The sequence below is a fragment of the Haemorhous mexicanus genome, chromosome 2 (assembly GCF_027477595.1).
Source record: "Haemorhous mexicanus isolate bHaeMex1 chromosome 2, bHaeMex1.pri, whole genome shotgun sequence".
NCBI lineage: Eukaryota > Metazoa > Chordata > Aves > Passeriformes > Fringillidae > Haemorhous > Haemorhous mexicanus.
Genome location: NC_082342.1, coordinates 79,827,425 through 79,847,126, shown reverse-complemented (window position 1 = coordinate 79,847,126; position 19,702 = coordinate 79,827,425). Strand labels below are relative to the sequence as shown.

Genomic DNA, 19,702 nt, shown 5'->3' with positions numbered 1-19,702 from the left:
AGACATTGAGTTTCTTTTAATCTTCCTAAAGAAAGGAAGCACTCTTTGAGATTGTTTGCTTGGTAACTTGGCTTTTGTCACAGCAGTGGCCTACTACAGACTTCCAAAGACAAAGGATTTACCAGATATCTTTCCCCATTTGTAACTGGTCTCTTCTGGACACTGCTGGGGTTGTGGACCAGGGCAAAGTGATGACTTTTCAGGGAAGCTAATGGTCATAGAAGCTACTTATCACTGTCTTCCTTCCATCCATCCATCCATCCATCCATCCATCCATCCATCCATCCATCCATCCATCCATCCATATATCTCTCTTCCTCAGAGTCCATCAGCGCCCTTCCTTTTTTTTTCTGTGCTCTAATTCAACCTTCTCTTCTTTCCTCCTTTTGCTAAACACTCAGAGTATTTCCTTATGATACACTACTTAAATACCAGTGGCTGCCAAAACTTGCCTGTATTAGCTTTTTACAGCAATTGCAAACACTTAGATGAAATAAGTAGAGAATGAGTCAGAAATTTCAGTAATATGAAGTGAAAAACAGGTTTGGAGTTTGGGTGGTTTGTTTTTCTTTCTTCAAAGTTGTGAGCTGCTTGTTTAAACATAGCTAAGGCTAAAAGATGTTTGTATTAAAAGAGATTTTAACAGCACATGGCATAACTTAAAGGAAGTCAAAAATAAGATAGCTTTTTTCCTAAAATACATGGCACTGTTGCAAATCACAGCTCTGATCCAGTGCCGCGCTGATCAGTTTTTACATTAATGTAAATGGAACTGCATCGTGGTTCCATGTTAGATGGCATTAGCACACCTGCCAAACTCAGAAAACATGTACAGAGCAGGGGCAAACACCAGAGCAAGTGAAAACAACAAAAGCAATCAATGTTTCCCCAAAAGACCCCCCCAAGTATTTGCTTGCAGAATAAAGGGCTACTGTGCAGGCGGTGAGAAGTGGTCACAGCACCAGAGTTCAGGAAGTGTTTGGACAACACTCTCAGGCACATGGTGTGATTCTGGGAGTGTCCTGCACAGGACCAGGATTGGACTCGATGATCCTCGTGGGTCCCTTCCAGCGCAGGACAATCTGTGATAAAGCTTCTCACTTTTGGGATTGTGGCCAGGAGAAGTTACACTCTTCTCCACTGGGTGGCAACCTAGGACACAGCAACAGCCAGACCAGCTCTCCCCGCAGGAGCACCAGAACAAGGGAGTTTTCTCCTGTCGCTGTTACACTTTGCATTGCTGTGACATGTGGAGGGAGGGTGGGGAGGAAGGCAGCTTTGAACACGGGTAATTGATTACGAGCTAAACAGACTTGGTGAAGTTCAACAAGTATTAATATTGCCCCCCTCCAATGTTTTGTTTCTTTCTGATCGTAATAATGTAATGAAATGTAAACTGAAGTTACCATTAGACGTGCTGGAAACTAATGCTGACTCCTCATAAGTGGTTTTGCACATGCATCATGGCTACAGTTCTGCAATTTTCGAATGAATTATTTTTAAAGTCATTTGAAGCAGTAGCAAGATAATGTAAGACACAAATAAGATTAAAAAAGATTAAAAAAATTTTAAAAGATAAGTTAAAAAAAAGATTTTAAAAAACCCCACAAAGACTATGCCTCTGATTTCTTTAAAAACCAGAATGTATTTTTTCTGACAAAATTCCCTAGGACATAATTACAGTATGTATCTGTACCTCCTAATTGCCAGAAGACACGTGAAGGCGATAGAGCATTACTCTCACATGCACACAAGTTTAAATCCATAAGCTCAGAATTATTTCAAACACACATATAAATGAGAAAAATTAACTTAATACACTGCCTACTTATCAGAAGATGTTTTTCTAGGACACGAGTTGTTCTGTACCTAGAGAAAGATTTTATTCTCTTTCTATGAAATGATAATCTATTTTATTCAAGGTCTATTTAATACTTTTGGAAAAAAGGGGGGAAAAGGGCAGTGTAAATCCCAAACAGTTAAAATGTTTTGGGGATTAATGCAATTATTAGAGAAAACTGCTCATCTGAACAACTGTATGATCTTTTTACATATGCCTTCTCTTCATGTATTCCAGTACAATTTGTGTACACAACTGAGACAGGAGTTTTTCTTGTCGTGAGCATCTGCCTGACCCATGGTGTGTGCTGCACCTACCACTGTGAGCTGTTCCAATGGCACTGCTGAAGCATCTGCCACACAAGCACTCTCTACACAGGAATTCAGAGCCTAGAGGAACCTGAAAGGTAGCAGGGAACAGCAAATCAATGAGCTCTAGCTGGAGTCCTGGAAACCTGGGGGGTTTTTTTACCTTCTGATAACATCTAAGGGTGGTGCACAGTGGTGCACTTGTACCTACAGCTCTCTGAGGCACAGGGTAGACGTGACTCATTTCTGTACTTTCCTTTTGGTAGCCGTGAAATATGCTCTGAATTGTGGTGGTATTAACTGGAGTAGAGCTATTTTTCTTCACAGTGGCCATGTTTTGGATTTGTGCTACAGAATATAGAGATGTGTTTGTTACTGCTGAGCAGGGCTCATACAGAGCCACAGCCTTTTCTGCTTTTCTTACTGCCATGATGGCAAGGAAGTTGGGGGTGCATGGGAAGTTGGGAGGAGATACAGCCAGGACAGGGGACCCAAACTAACCAAAGGGATATTCCAGACCGTAGGACATCATGCTCAGTATATAGAGTGAGGGGGAAGAAGGAGGAAGGGAGGGTGTTTGGAGAGATGAAGTTTTGTCTTCCCAAGTCACTATTACATGTGATGGGGCCCTGCTCTCCTGGAGATGGCTAAACACCTGCCTGCCCATGGAAAACACTGAATTAATTCCTTGTTTTGTTTTGCTTTCTCTACTAAACTGTCTTTATCTCTGCCCCTGAATTTTCTAGCTTTTACCCCTCTAATTCTGTCCCCAGTCCTGCTGTTGGGGTGATGAGCAAGTGGCTGTGTGAAACTCACTGGTGAGCTGGGGCTAAACCATGACAGTCTTCCCTCAGGGCACAGCTGTTTTACCATGAGACTTACATCTTCTTGAGGACAAGATTCAGATGATCTAAGCTGCACAAGCACTCTGTGCTGCACACTCCCAAGTGATTACAGGGGTAAGAAACAGCCAGTCCACTAGCACTAAGTAGGACGTGTCTCCCTCCACTGACTGCACTGACTCAAGAAGTCCAAATCAGATGCCTCTGTTTGCAGAGTTATAGATGTCAGTTGAATCTCACCACAAAAAAGTGAAGCTGTACACTCAAATTGTTGTACACTCAAATATGGCATTGTCAACATATGAATACAAAAGAATTAACTATATTGACTGAAACATAAGCTGAAATAATTTTCATTTTAAATTCTTCACAGGTGTCAAGGTAAATAAACAACTTCTGGCTGTTTGATTCAACTCTTTTTCACTATAAATACATTCTTTTACTAAGCAATTAAAATTACAGAGAAGGAGCACAGCCTAGCTATAAGCTTTTGAACTGACTGGTAAAAAATTCTTGTTTGAAAAACCAATTCCCTCTATATTAAAATATTTATTTGAAATTAAATTATTACTGTGAATCTCTGTGAATACAGTCTGTGCTGTCACAAGGCTTAATGGAAGTCTTTCTAATCTGAGATTTTGCTGGGTTTGATCATAGCAAAAACCCTCCTGTACTAGAAATATATGTTATCCAGGGCTAGTAAAATTTATCTAGACATTATTGTTCAAAAAACCCTTACAATGGTTTATGCCACCTCTCTCCAACATCTAGCTCCTGTCTAGCACCCCGGGACCATTCAGTGCTGTTCTTCAACCATTCAGAAATTGCAATGTGTTAACTGAAAATGTTTAATACTTTTCACTGCAAAATGAAACATCCTTATATCAAAAACATTGTTAGGATTTTTTAATCAGTTTTTATTTATTTTAAACATCTTCTGTTCAAGGATTTCAGGAGGAACTGCTTGTATACTTTTCTTCCTTAAGGAGAAAAGAGGAAGTTGTTTTAGTGTTTGTGCTGACTAATATTATCTGTCTGCCCTGTTATCTTTGTAGATTCCAGAAACACTTAAATAAACAATGAAAAAACATGCATTTTTATTAGATGGAACATAGGCTAGGCTTGTTACTTCATCTGTTACTGTTGTACTAATGTGTGATTCAGATGTTTTAAAGATATCAGGGTATGGGAGTGAGGCATATTAAAATAATGATTGCTGGGAACCTATTTTATACAGGAGCAGAAGCATCTCTCAAATATTGTCTTTGCCATATTTGCAAAAATGACATGAACATACAGGTTTTTATAGCACTTTATAAGAACTGCTTTAAGAACTGTTAATAACAGTTTATAATTACTGTTTATAAGAAGTGAACCTTGCCCAGAGAGATTGCAGAATCTCCCTCACTGGAGATATTCAACTGTCTGGACACAATCCTGTGCCATGTGCTCTGGGAGGATCCTACTTGAGCAGGGAGCCTGGACCAGATGTACCCCTGTGGTCCCATCCAACCTGACCCATTCTGTAACTCTGGGATTCTGTGGCTGAAGATTTAAAACCTGGAGTTCTAGACAGCATAACATCACCCACAGTGAAAACAGGCTAAGGAAACATGGAAAATCACTCTTCTTTTCATAAACACTCTAATTCTCTCCAAATCTGTTCCCAACTTCATCTTACATTTAAACTAAAACTTTGAGAAACTATGTGAAATGCAATGTTTGGTGCCTTATTGAAGAATATGTCCCATCCTTGACCTACAGCACTGAGAAAGAATTAAACTGATGCTTTGTCTTGTGTAATTATTTTGTACAGCTTAGCTCAGTGATCTTAATACATAACTTTGACCAGAAGATCAGTAGTAGCAAAAATAGATCAACAGTATTATATGATATTACATGCAGTATATGGATAAATATGGGTACCTAGTTTTCAAGTGAAATATTGCAAACACTTAAACATACCTGCTTTGGATTAGTCTACCACCTGTAATATTTAGTCTTTAGGTTATTTTGGTTTTTTGTCTCAGCATAGATACTCTGTATGTGCTTGAGTTACTAGATATTTTAACCTTTTATAACATAAATTCTATCAGTACTTTTAGACTGATGCCCTTTACAAAGGGGAGGAAAAGTCCTTCTAGGAAGTTCTATCAAACTATTTGGAAGAGTAAATTGCATCCTACAAGGTTCCATTTACTTCTTCACTGAAAAGAGGCCAAGAGGCCCATTCAGACATGCATTCCTTCACACAAATACCTGGAGTATGTAAGATCAAGAATAACACACCAAGCTCTTATTAACATAAGACATAAATATGTTTAATATGAGAGAGATTCACTCCTCAGACTAAGGAAGAGAAGCTACATCTTATTACACATCAGTACACTAGAATGCAACCCCTCCATCCAAGGGATTTTCTCAAATATTCATAAAGATTCCCAACACTTTGAAGGAAGGTCTAGCTGGTAGCAGAGATATCTCGTTTATTCTGAAAGAAAGACACAATTCATTGGGAGATTTCTCTCAACTCATTGTGAGACTGGACTGGCTTTTATGCTTCTTATTTCCTTTCTCTCTCTCATAGGTATAAGAGAATGTTTTTAGGAAGAATCTGCAGTCTCCTGTTGCAGGAGTGTAACAATTTAGTTCAGCTGCTTTGATCTGTTATAATAACTTCTGGTATCTTGGGTGCTACCTGAGCATAGAAACCTTCAAATTTAGATGTGACTACTCACATTAGTGCTTGACTGGATCATTTTCTAAGGCTGCAGCATGGCATACATGGGTGTATCCATGTCCTTTTCACTGGGTTTTGCTTCAGTCTTTTTTCAGAGATAGTTGTCACAGAAGCACTCACAGCAGGTAGGCATTAACTGGGTTGCCTCATTGCATTTCTGTGTGGAATACTACACTTCAAAAATTAAAATTTCTTCTGAATTAAAGTAGCTTCAGTTTGGGTTATTCAATGAACTGAGAAAAAAAATGAGCTAACATCACTAATTTCTAAATTCATAGTCTTCATTAATGCAGCTTAACTTTCCTGAGAGCCCACTTGTGGAGTAGTGATAAAAAACTTTGACCCTAGAAATGCAGTGTTACAATGGAAACAGAACAATACAGTAATTTTAATGAATATAAGACAATTTGTGCTTCCAATCACATAATTCTAAAGGAATACACGTAGAAGCTGAGCTGCTAAAGAAGATAAGAAGCCATAACTTTTATTAAGAAGGACATAATGATATTTTGAAGTACATGCTAGTAGACTAACAGTTCTAAATGGCAGATTAGTTATACTTCATTAGAGAGGATATAATGATTCTTTTGACTACAAAAGCAGCAAGAAATTTTTGATAAAACTGGAAAGAATAATATTTGTTTCTAGAAAAAATAATGAACTAATTTTTGAATGCATTAATAAAACTATATAAATACCAATTTTTTATCATCTTTATTATATAAATGATAGTAAAAATAACAATCTGTACACGAAAAAATCTATAGAATATTCATCAAAATAGTACTATGTAATGCAAATTTTTTTTATATAAAGAAAAACTTTCTGCAAAGTTTTACAATTAGGCTCATAAGAAAAATTTGTGATATTCAGATATGTCTCCCAACCAATTTCCAGACCTTTAAAGGCACCCTCCTTGAGTATCTATGTCATCTGTAAAAATGTCAAAAGCAAAACCCTCAGCACAATCTAAGTTTCAAAAGCACACTTTCATAGCCAGTGCAGGAGGCCCAATGAAAATCTGACCTATAGCTGCCAAGAGAAAAAGTCTTCAGCAGAGGTTACATAATAACACAAAGGTTGAAAGAAACATCTGTAAATGCTGCAGCGCTGGACATTTTTACACTGAAGTCTCCTCTCTGGACTGGCAAAGCTGCAGAGTTTATAGAAAACTGCTGTGGGCACTACACTGAAAGCAGACCCCACAGACAATATTTCACAATCCCAAATACAGTCTAAATAAGTCATTGAGGGTGCTGTATAAAATTTGCCATGAATAGAGGTGATAAATAACTTGGGTTTAGAAATATAAAATGTTTCAGAGTATCAGCGTGTGAAATTGTAAAATATCACTAAACTTACTATTTGAAAGAGAACCTGTATATCTAAGTTGAATTCAGTAAGAGCATATTTCTTTTATAAGAACTTCAATGAGGCACAAACTTTCTGTTTCTGCTATGATTCATAGTTATTTATTTTATGCAAGGTTTATTTTTGAACTGTGCATCAAAATCTCCTGAATGAGTTTTCCTTGGGTTTAATATGAACCCTTATACAAAAAGGAGACGATAGATTTTTATTTTTATTGCCTCCATTCTTTCATGTTATAAAGTGTAGTAAAGCAGTCCCGAATTCACTTGGAAAACCTTTAAGAGTCATCAAATTGCTAATATTAAATTGTGCTTTTTATTTTTCTATGATTGTGTAAAATGAAAAACCAAAACCTTGCAAAATTAAGGCATGATGATGCAATACTTTAAACTTGGAATATTCTTTGTTACTGTTCTTTCTCATGCCTACCTTTGAATAGTCTTCTGTGACTTTATAAATGCTACAGTTTATTTAGCATGGTGCTAATCATGTTTTTAATTTTAGAAGTCAATACAATTTATAAATTATTACCAACCTAATAGAAATTATTTCACCCACTGTCAGAACACTTCTATCAGAGGCTCTGCTGTGCGCAACAAACAAGTGCAATGATTCTAGGGCAAACACTACAGAAAATGATATATTTGCTCAAGCAAACAAAAGGAAAAGTAAAAAATTTATTTTGAGGTTATCAAATACAATGCATACTTTGAAGATTTTATATAATTAAATCCATTCCATCCTGAAGCAACATGAGATTTATCTAAACACCGAGAACAGATATTACCAATATTAAAGCAGGAATTACTTTTATTGTTATAACTCACAGCAAAATGGGGAACCAACCCCAAAATTATTATAAACGAAGGGATCCTTTGCCAGTTCATGTCTTTTCTATGTTGACACAGAAATATGTATCATAAGCCCCTCTTAAACTGACTCAGTGCTTTGGCATCTGAAAACTTCTGGTTCTCTTGTGGAAAGCTAGTGGTGTGAAGATTTTTGAGTTCATGGGAAGATTGAATGCTCACAGTTCTGGGCCAGACATTTGCAAATTTGCATGTTTTGAGGAAGTACAAACTTACAGTTGTTTTTTTCTCTATGATCCTTCACTGGTCCTTGTTGGCAGCAGCCTATTGGGAAAAGCAGGAAGAGTCATAATGGGCTGTTCCTACATTTTAAGTTGCTCAGGCACATCAGGTGTCATGTGGTGCCTTAGATGGCAGTTTACAGATTTCCTTGTTTTAAAAAGTGATGATAAGCACAAATAGAAGGAAACTGAAATCAGTTCATTAATTTCCTTTATAGAACCATTTATATTCTTTTGTTGGGTAAGAACAGGAACAGGATTTTAGTAGTTTCAGAATATTTAAGAACCAAAAGAGAAAATTTCCTCAGCCTAAGAGCTGTGCTAAAACTAAGCATTTATTTGATGAGAGATGCTTATTATAATCACTTTTTAACGATTTGCTCAGCAATTAAAATCAATCATGCTGTTTAATTTCTCTTAATTTGGGTACTTCAGATACACGCTTTATATGAAACTCTTCCTTCAAAACTTGATTAGCTGTTTTTAATAATCTCCATTACTCCTGAATCCTTCAACATACAAAATATCACTATTTTTTTCACTCACATCTATTTTTATTTCAGTTAAATTGCTGGTCCCGAGGTGTACAGTATATATTATGCTCTCCTCTGTGTATTTTTAATTTATCTCTCTTCACATTCTAGCCAGGCTCTCTGGAGAACCAAAGCTGTATAATTGTCAGGAAAATCTCTTTATGTTTGTGAAGTGGAACAATCTCAGTCTGTTTACATAGCTCCCGTTATTTTAGCTTTAATGCTAAGATGCCACTGAAATTCCAAACCCACATGCTTTGGTAATGCATAACTTATTAATTTCAATTCCTCTTTTTCCATTGAACTTAATGAATCCTATAACACTAAATTCCAGGCACTTCATCACAACACTCGCCTGTGGCTTTGAAAGTGAAGTTTGAATTTCAATTTCATGCTAGACCTCTGCAGTCACACAATTGGGTAAGAGAGGGAGAGGCTGAAGACTCCTCTGAGATGTCTTGTGCCTCACGCTGCAGGGACACAGACCTCATGAGAGTGGTCTTGCTCCTGCAAGTCCTGGCCACTCCTGATCCTGCCAGGCATGAGTGCAGGAATGTGGGAATTCTGGTCTGAGGTCTTCATGAAAGAATGAGCCTGTACTGTGTGAAATGCTAGATCCAGAACAATTTCTGGAATTGCAGAATCAAGGGCCATATTTCCATGGCATTGTGATTTGGGGGGAAGAAAAAAAAAAAAAAAAAAAAAAAAAAGAAAATGAAAAGACGGCTTAAACCAAAAATGGGACAGCTGAAGTGTATGAAATGTAAACTGTTAAGTAAGCTTTCATTTCAATAATACCGTTTTTCATTTTCTGACCTTTTCCCATCCAGGCTTGATAATCTCTTGGATAGCATTAGAGAAGGCAAAGGTTATAAGATTTAACTGATACCCAATATTGTCAGTGTTAAAACCTTTGAAATGCTTCCAATCTTTAGAAAGATGAACAAAAAAGGAAAATGAAAAACTGCAATGATTTTTTTTTTCCCTCATTCATCTGTCTTCAGGGCTTTTTGCATCTTGCAGCTTGAAACACAGATACAGCAAGCAGTCTAAGCAATCTCCTCAGGTCCCGATAGTTCATTATATTGTTTTCTCATGTCAAGCCCAAATTTCAGTCATCAGCAGCTAGCTATGGCACATGATTTTGAAACAGAAGACAAAAACAGATGGAAAAGAATGAAGAATCTCAAAAGAGATAAAATCTATTTGTCTTTAATTGATTTGAACAATGGAGACTTTTCCCCATCCATGCCAGAAACACTGGTGAGATGCACTGATGAGTTCATCAGTATTGTAATTTATTATTATATTAGTGGGAAAGCAGGATGAGGGGAGAAAAAAAAAAGAGTAAAGAGAGTGTACAGGTTCTTCAGTATTTAGAGAGAATGGCAGTGATGACTGCTCAGTCATTATTGCTTCTAAAATGTCACAGTACTCTGGCATCATGACAATAGAAGTTGAGCAACACAGGATTTAGATAATCCTGCTTTCAGAATCATAGGGCTAGAGGAGATTTTAAGAAATTATCCAATATATCTCCACATCACTAAGAGAAATCAGCTTTTGCCACATCATTTCTCAGTGCCTGCCTTACCTATTCTTAAAAATGCTTATTTATGTAGATGCTGGACAAGAAAACTACATATTTTTGTCCTTGTCACTAGAAAAATCTTTCAAGTGTTTAAGCAGAATATATTTTAAATGCTTGCTATGCATCCTGGCCATTACAAAAGCAGATACTAGACATTTTTCTCAGGTCATCACTTCTGTAATGACAATACTAACAGTAAAAAAAACCTTATCTTGGTCAAGGTGCAGAACAGCTTTTCACCATTCATTACCAATGAACAAATATAAACAAATAAAATTGAACAAAGGGCATTTTGACTGAATAAGAAGGCAAAACGAAAGGGTGGAAGAGGATGAATCTGAGTGCCTTCATGAAGATAGTGAAACAGGAGAATGTGTACCACAATGTATTTGGTGTACAGTCAGAGGTCCTGAGATATAGGAACTAATCTGCAGGTCTCAGCTCCATTTGATAATCCAGAGCAACTCAGGGTTTCCTGCTCTTCTGGTTTTAATAATCATTCTGTACTTCTACTATCTACAACTCAGTTCTTTCAGGAAACTAAAACTGACATGTACTGACCAAAAAAATAAATATATGCATTAATATAGATACAAAGACAAAATATTTTAGCTAAGGAAATTTTTAAGTTAAACTAATAACAAAGTGTTATTCCTTACTTTTAAGATACAGTGCTTTTGTCACCCATTATATCTTTTGGGTGGATCCAATATTAAATACATTGTGTGCACACATATATATATAAAAGCATATACATAAGCATATATGTAGCGTATATATACATATATATATATTACCATAACTATTAAATTACTTTAAAAAAACCCTATGAATTTAGAAAATTTAGAGAATGTTTGATTTCTCTATCAGGACCTTAGTGTCTAATCAACCAAAATCAAACAGTACAGTATAATACTATAAACAAAGTAATAGTATAATCATATCATAAAATAAGAAGGGGTTTGAAAATATCTACTGTATTAATTAAGTATATAAGCAGCCACAAGTACTTTGTTCTTAAGAAATCTTGTAATTACAAGACCCTCCTTTTATAGTTTTACTGAAATATTTGGTAGGAATACTTTAAGTGAACCAGGGAATGGTGGGGAAAAAAAAGGAAGGAGGTACAGTTGGGATTAAATCTCAAATACAGTTACCTAAAGAAGGAACACGGCCTCTTTAGAAGATTGTTGAAATCCTTGGACAAAGATTGCCAGTGAGACTGTCAAGGGAGTCAACCACTCACTGGACTTAGGTGCTGCCAAAGCACAGGACTGCCCAAGAAGATAAAGAAAAGTGGGCCTGTAGCTGTTTGATAAAAGGATGTCCGCTAAGTTTCCTCATGCATCAATCAATAGATGACAGCTCCTACCTAAATTTTTAGACATACCTAAAGGTGCATATTGCCCGTTGCTCTCTCTATTTGCTAGCTTACATTTTACTAACTCTCCTCACAGCCTTCTTTGACATGACCCTTGATATTACCTACTAATCCCCATCACATTAACAGAATGATTTTTATTACAAATAACTGCAAGAAACTTCTCAATGTTTTGGTCTCTGTCATCAGGAAGAGAAAGATTTCCTACTCAGAGAAATACTTGTTTTGATGATCAAAGCAATAAAGCAAAAACACAGAAATCAGCTCTCTGAAAATCTTTCTGCCATCCAAAAATGTTTTATAAGCTGTGTTATATACTGATTCCAGAGACACACATCCAGGACTGTAGCAGTTTATTATCTCTTCTTTACCGCTGCTGCTGAATGATGTCTCCCAAGCTGCTGCATATATAAAAAATACATGTTTCACTTTTAAAATGTTTTATCTTCACATTTAACTTTAAGTTCTCTCATGGGAAACCATATATACTAAGAGATTACTTCATACTTCAGAGCCAGAGAAGGTTTTAAGCTTGTATCCATTACCACACGCTGCATTAAAAGGAGCATTTTATAAAGACCAAGCTCAAACAAAAATCCTTATTCTTTTTGTCCAACTGTATTTTGTAAATGCCAATCCAGCTTCTTTTCCAGTGTTAATGTGCTGCGAACTTGAAGGAAAAATGTCTGAAGGACATTGGAATTCTTTATTTTCTTTTTCCTAAACCGAGATGCAGGGAGATTTTATTTACTGTGTACAGGTGAAGCCCGGGAGAAGGGATCCCACGCTTATTTAATTTTCAAACTAATCTTGACACAGACACAGGGAAACACCACAGCTGACTGGAATAGAAGCTGTTTTAGCAAAACATGACTTACAACAGAAAACAGACAGAAAGCTACCTTCTTACAAGATCTTCTCCATTCCAGCAGGGGAGCCCATCGGCAGCTGCCAGCTCGTTCCCGCACAGCTGATCCGCCAGGCTGCCGTAAAAGGCTCTGTACAGCCGCAGGTGCGCGACAAACTCCCTGCACACGGGAACACCACAAATAATTGTCAGTGCCAACCAACAACATTGAGCTGCCTTGTGTTGGGCATTTCTAAAAGATAAGGAATCTGTTTATTCCATGACTCTCCACTGGTTCTGGTGATATTTTAAATCGATCTGTCAATAGATGAGTTTGATTCTTTTAGATACGCTCCATTAGTTTACAAAGTTGATAATCCCACTGGTCAAATTAAAAAAAAAAAAACAAACCTACTTTATATAAGCTCTGGAACAGGAACTATTTCTTTCAACATGAAATTTCCTTGCATTTAAGTGATGCAGTCTGCAATGCTTTAGTTGGACAAATAGATTTAAAAATGCTCCAAAAGAAAGCATAGTAAATAAAAAAATAGGTGCAGATGAATAAGTCTCCTGTTTTCCAAAAGTGCTGACAAAAAGTCCCCTACTTATCTTTACAAATACTACAAAATTTTAAAGTTCTGCAGCAACTCAAGATTCAGGTAAAATCAGTTTAAGATGTAGGAGTTCAGAATTCAGTAATAACCATCTGAAGGACTGTATCAGTTCTACCCCGTGCTGTGCTGGCAGGCTATAAATTATGCATTGTAATTTTAAATAATTTTAAAGATGCCCAGAGGTAGTGATAAGGTTTTGTACTTAATTCAAAACAAATTAATTACTTTTTAGTTGGTATGTTCCTAACAGAATTGTGGTATTTAATATAAATTGTTTGTTTATGAATTGAAAATCTCTTCCTGGGACACCCTTTCCTACTGGGATAAATTAAAATACTTATTCATTCTGAAATGGAACATGACACATTACTGAGTTATCTATGACCTGCAGGCACACAGAAAAGCCCCACCAAATGCTGTACCCATTGCTCTGTAGCCCAGCAAGCTCCACTTTATGTTAACTCCTTTTATAGTGTCTGGATCTGTGAAAAAATGCTAGAAATAATATATACATTTCCCTATATTTAGTTACCATAGGACTATATCCTATAGGGATTTTAATTGTTCAGTATTGTTTGCTTCAAATTAAAACAGATAAAACATCAGTGATTTATACAGTCCATCATTTAAAAAGCCATACATTCTTTCATGGAATAGGGCAAATATTTTACACAAACTAGAGTGCTTTTGATTTACTATGTCTATTAAATGTGATGTGAGTGCCCTACTAATTCTAAAACTGCAGTTCTGAAAAATCCCATGTAGGGTCAATTTTGACTATGCAACATATAATTGCCTATGTGCATTAGGTTTTAAATGATTCATCCACACTCTCCTAGCCATGAATAATCATATCTTTAATTTCTCCACACCCAAAATTGAATCCAGTGTGCACAGTGGCTTTGCACTTTCCCTCCAAATGCCATTGAGTGGATTGATTTCGATTTTGCCTATGCTTTATGTTTACATTCTGGCTGAAAAATAGTGTTTAGAGAGTCCTCTCAAAGTGAACAGTTGGAATTTTTTCTCCTGAAGAAATAAAAATAAATAAATATAGCTGTCATAATATCTTGTCACAAACTGCATTCTAACAGAAAGGTCATTTGGTTTATTAGTAAATATGTCCTGAGGCAAAGATAAATTTAATAGAGAAGTAATAACTGATTTCAGCCCCTGTTAATGTCTGACCAAAGTAGTTAGAAGGGCAAATGGTATGAATGTCAATTTTCACATGATCATCCTCTAGACCAGATAGCACGTAATTATAGGCAGCTGACCACAAATGTGCAATTACAGTCAGTGGAAGCTGAAGATACTTAGATACTGTTTATCTGGTTTTTTATCTGTTTATTCCGAAATATTATTCTTTTTTTCTTTTTTTCTTTTTTTTTTTTTTTTTCTATTTCATCCTCTGTATAGAGGCTGTTTACAGTTCTGGAGAAAAAAAGCATTACATACTTCCAAGTTTGTATGTTGCTATGGAAGAGTTTGCATAGATTTTTTTAAAATTCATCTAACAATTTTTTGGCGTCAAAAGAAAGGAGAAATTTCTTTTTCTTCTTGTACAAATAGTAGCAGAAAATACCAGCTTAGGTCTAATGGTAAAAATAATTCAGGAGAAGTTCAGGTAGCAGCAGCCTGACGTGTACATTAAAATGTAAACTTTCATCTGGACATGCATTTGGAAAAGAGAGGTGCCACAGGAGGTAACTAAGGTGGAGTTAGAGAAGAGCACTTCCTTAAGAGCAGGCTGCAAGCACTTGCTGAAGTCACACTTCCACGTGAGATTCTTACAGTTGCTATGGGAATATAAAGTGAAATGTAAAGTGCCTGTGCCTAGTAAGGAAGGTGGTGATCCAGGAGGGAGCAACTGCAGATGATAGCAGAGGGGAAGTTGTTAAACTGGAATATGCATCTGTTAATCTCAAACTTTCTTCGCCTTCCCCTTTTTGGTGCAGCTTGCATGCCATGAAGAAGTGTCTCTAGAATCTCAGATAGGTGGCAGGAAGGTTTCGGGAAGGTTTCGGGAAGGGAAGGTTTCAGGAAGGGAAGGTTTCGGGAAGGTTTCGGGAAAGGGAAGGGAAGGGAAGGTTTCGGGAAGGTTTCGGGAAGGGAAGGTTTCGGGAAGGGAAGGTTTCGGGAAGGGAAGGTTTCGGGAAGGGAAGGGAAGGTTTTGGGAAGGTTTCGGGAAGGGAAGGTTTCGGGAAGGTTTCGGGAAGGTTTCGGGAAGGTTTCGGGAAGGTTTCGGGAAGGTTTCGGGAAGGTTTCGGGAAGGTTTCGGGAAGGTTTCGGGAAGGGAAGGGAAGGGAAGGGAAGGGAAGGGAAGGGAAGGGAAGGGAAGGGAAGGGAAGGGAAGGGAAGGGAAGGGAAGGGAAGGGAAGGGAAGGGAAGGGAAGGGAAGGGAAGGGAAGGGAAGGGAAGGGAAGGGAAGGGAAGGGAAGGGAAGGGAAGGGAAGGGAAGGGAAGGGAAGGGAAGGGAAGGGAAGGGAAGGGAAGGGAAGGGAAGGGAAGGGAAGGGAAGGGAAGGGAAGGGAAGGGAAGGGAAGGGAAGGGAAGGGAAGGGAAGGGAAGGGAAGGGAAGGGAAGGGAAGGGAAGGGAAGGGAAGGGAAGGGAAGGGAAGGGAAGGGAAGGGAAGGGAAGGGAAGGGAAGGGAAGGGAAGGGAAGGGAAGGGAAGGGAAGGGAAGGGAAGGGAAGGGAAGGGAAGGGAAGGGAAGGGAAGGGAAGGGAAGGGAAGGGAAGGGAAGGGAAAACAATGCTGCTTTGTGTTGCCCACTGCATTTCATGCCCCTGAAGGTCTCTCAGGCAATCTCCCTGAGGTCAATAGAGTGTTCTGCTTTGAAACATGGAACAGTCCTGGTTTAAGTGGGACTTTAGAATACGGTATTGTGTTTGCAAAGTGTTAGCAATCAGAAAACATCAAGAATTTGCATGTAACTGAGAAGCATGCACCCATGTAATGGGTATTCCCTGAAAAACATCTGTGCTGGCTAAAGCAAACTTCTGGTTTGCATATCTATCTGTGACCACTATGTTTTTAAAACCCTCTATTTATATTTTGCATTGTTTGTTTTTTGGTTTTTTTTTCACTATTTAGTAACTGAAGGTCATTACACTGAGAAGAATGGCGTGCCTTTGAAGCTCAGAGGCACTTTTTCTTCTCCAGACATCAGGAGTGAGCAATTATTCCCTGCAATTCTCTCACTTCTGTTTCCTTCTGCACTACAAAGTGAAATGAGAGGAAAAAGAGAACAAAGAAAACTTATGTGTTTTAGCAAACACTATAACAGAAATGAAATTTCTGATTTTAACTTTGTACTTTTTTTGCATAATGGAGCCTTTAATCTTAACTGCAACAATCCTAATGCCTTAGAGTGCTATTATGGTCATTAAAAACCTGATTAACTTGTCTAAATATAGACTGGCCTTTGAGATTCCTTCAGCTACCTAAGATATCTGCAGAAAGCTGGAAGCCACCACAAAATCACAGAATCTGCTGATTTGGAAGGGACTGACAAGGATCTTTGAGTCCAACTCTTAGCCCTGCACAGGACAGCCCTCAAGTCTCACCATGTGCCTGAGAGTATGTTCCAAACACTCCTACAACTCTGTCAGGCTTGAACTCTATGAAACAACTTATGGGACACCTGCATCCTTTTCAGCAGGAGAAGATCAGCTGGGGTACCCCAGGGTATCTGAGTGGCCTGGATGCTTACAGATGTGTGAGCAGCTCAAACACCTAACACATACAGCCACACAAAGTTCACCCTGCAATGCTGAGCCAGGTTTAAATGAAATCTCCAAGCCTCTGCAGTTACTTCAATTCACTATATACCAGCAAAGGAGTCAAAGAAAAAAAATCAGCAGGTTTTGCTTGAACAAGGCTTTCAAGATTTAGTCCCAAATGTTTAGTTGTCTCTTTTTTTACAGCAGAAAGGTATGTAAGAAAAGTAATTAATTTTTTCTGTCTTGTCAGCTTGTACTAATGGTTTTCTGTAAAAGCTACTATCACTTCTTGTCAGATTTAATAAAGCCTGCTGATATGTAAAGTTAAATGTAATTTAAAAAATTGCACATAGATCTAACACACATATTCTATTAATGTTATCCACCCTCCTAAGTAATTTAAACCACACCAAATTACTCTGTTTATATGTCCATTACTTCTGAAAACAAAATCTACTCATGAAATTACCATTTCCAAAATGTAACAGAGTAGACTGTGTTGCTAAAATGTTTCATTCTTTGGAGGCTTTATTCTCTAGTAATGCATGCCATTGCATTGAGCATAATCTACTCTGTTGTAAAATTAATGGCTCACTTTATTCTTTCTTTCTGGCTGTGAAACTAATGTCTTACTTTCTTCTGTTGGTGAGTGTTTGTTCACTGTCTCTGGAGAACATCTTCAAGCCTTGATTATCTTTGTTCTGATCAAAGGAGCAACCTGGAGACTGTTCAGGCTTCCTTACAGGAGGACCACATACCTTATTCACCTAAAAGGAAAAAAGCCACAAGAAGAAGGAAAGAACACATGTAAGCAACAATTGTTATGTATCTCTCAATTCACTTTCACTACAATTCAACAAGAAAGACAGACTAAGCTACAAAAAGCACAATTAGTTATCATACTGAGTAACACTGTATCCATAAAAAATGCAGCAAACACATAATTAGCATTTTATAGTAGAAAAAAATAGTAAAAACATTCTTTTTTAAGGGATACCAGGTGTGTAAGAAAGTCACCATGCATTTTATTGATAGTGGTGCTTTTTTTCCCATAAGGAAGGGTATTTTTATGTAGACTGTACCAGAATCCTCAGAGAATATGATGTGTTGTGAACAGCAGCATATTTCCATTTTTTCTGTAATGCATCCCAATCACATTTTTAATAGCCATTGAACTTTTTGCCTTCTTTCAGGGCTGATGAATTATTATGCCATGTTCAGCCCAGCTACACAAAGACATAGTGAACAGTTAGCATGGTGGAAACTTGCATTACAACACTGAAAGACATTAAGGTAGTGACCCAAGATGTAAGTTTAATGATATTGGACCGCAGATGTTGAAAATATCAAGGGATTTTATGTCCAGCTTTCTGATCCAGATGTCAACAGATAAAAATTCACATGAAGTCTCATTTTCTTCTTTGTCAAATGTGATACTGAGCATTTTGTATGACTTAGGACATCACATTCATAGCTCTTACTCTCTTGAATTAAAAAAAATAGGCATAGACATATATTTATTAAATAAGAAATAGTTATGCTTGCAATCACATCTGACAAGATATATTAAGCAGACTGAACAGCATGCATTTGTGTAAGCTGGCACTGGTGAAAAACTAATACTGTATGTGACATGAAAACTTGGTAGTCATTAGGGAGTCAGCTTTTAGAGAGAAATAGGGAGAGAGGAGATCAATGTGGCCTCTAAGGTAAACACCCAATCTTGAAGCAGAAACATTTTCAAAATGCTACCATGTGAAGGAAGGAGTGTGCATGCTACACAACAAGGATTATTGTTTCCTATTTTTATATTCCCACATGTAAGAACAGAGACAGCAAAAAAATCTCATTCTCAAGTCATCATCATGAATTAAAGAGAGAAATGCAAGTCTTATGGACCATCTTCCCAACTAAGAACTCCTGCAGAGCTAGTTAAGAAATACATTTAAAATTTAAAATAGAATAAACACATTTAATTTTAATGAGTTTGTTGGCATGCATGTTGTATGTGGTGATAATGAAACACTGCTGAATGCACCTGCTTAGGTCAGTGAAAAGAAGAAAGAATCAGCATTATTACTACATAGGAACTAGTGTTCACCTTATGATTTGAAACTGAAGGTAAAGTTGAAAGTAAGTAGTCCTTTTAGGGTGTGGTTCATATGTCACAATGCAGGCAGCCAAGTTATAGTTTAAACCTCCTCCATACCTGAATTTACCTTCAAGACAATTATTTCTGGACATATGACTAAGGGATTACACTTTGAACATCACTTGAGGCATTCATCTCTACATTTCTTCTTAGAGGCAGGGTCTCTCTGGACAGCATCTTACTACATTCCTTCTTGTTCTCAAATTCAATTTCAAACCTCCTTCACTCTATTCCCCCCAGTACTTCTTCTTCAGAATACACTAAAGCATATTACACCAGGTTAACTGGACTCCCCATTTTCTACCCTTTCAAGTCTCTACACCTTTTCTATGCTTCATGCATCCTTATGCAAGTTTTCTCCTTCAGTGCCAGCCTCTGCAGCAGCTTATCACATTAGCCCCCCTACGCCAATATAATGGAGATGTATCAGAGACACAAAATGTTTCCATTATTTTCTTTGTCTCACTTTTAGCATATTCTTTTATGCTCACTGATGTGACACAGGGAGCATTACACTTATGATCAGCTTCTGTGACAAAGCAACTGATTGTTCGACTTGCCTCAGTTCCAGCTTCCCATACACTCTTCAGCTACTCTTTGTCTTACCAAAAAGAAAAATAAGGTTTTAACAGAGAGTGAGAGTCAGATCCAGATGTTTGGGAAGG

At 37.4% G+C, this 19,702-nt stretch overlaps 1 protein-coding gene across 2 annotated transcripts in view; it reads right to left on the bottom strand.

Moving 5' to 3' along the window:
• GPC5 (glypican 5) overlaps positions 1–19,702 on the bottom strand; it is a 323,760-nt gene that overhangs the window by 196,459 nt on the left and 107,599 nt on the right. For both annotated transcript variants that reach the window (XM_059839213.1, XM_059839214.1), the window contains exons 4-5: positions 17,519–17,652; positions 12,599–12,724 (exon numbers count right to left, since the gene is read on the bottom strand). In XM_059839213.1, coding sequence (XP_059695196.1) covers positions 12,599–12,724; positions 17,519–17,652 — 260 coding nt within the window. The remainder of the gene's footprint in view (positions 1–12,598; positions 12,725–17,518; positions 17,653–19,702) is intronic.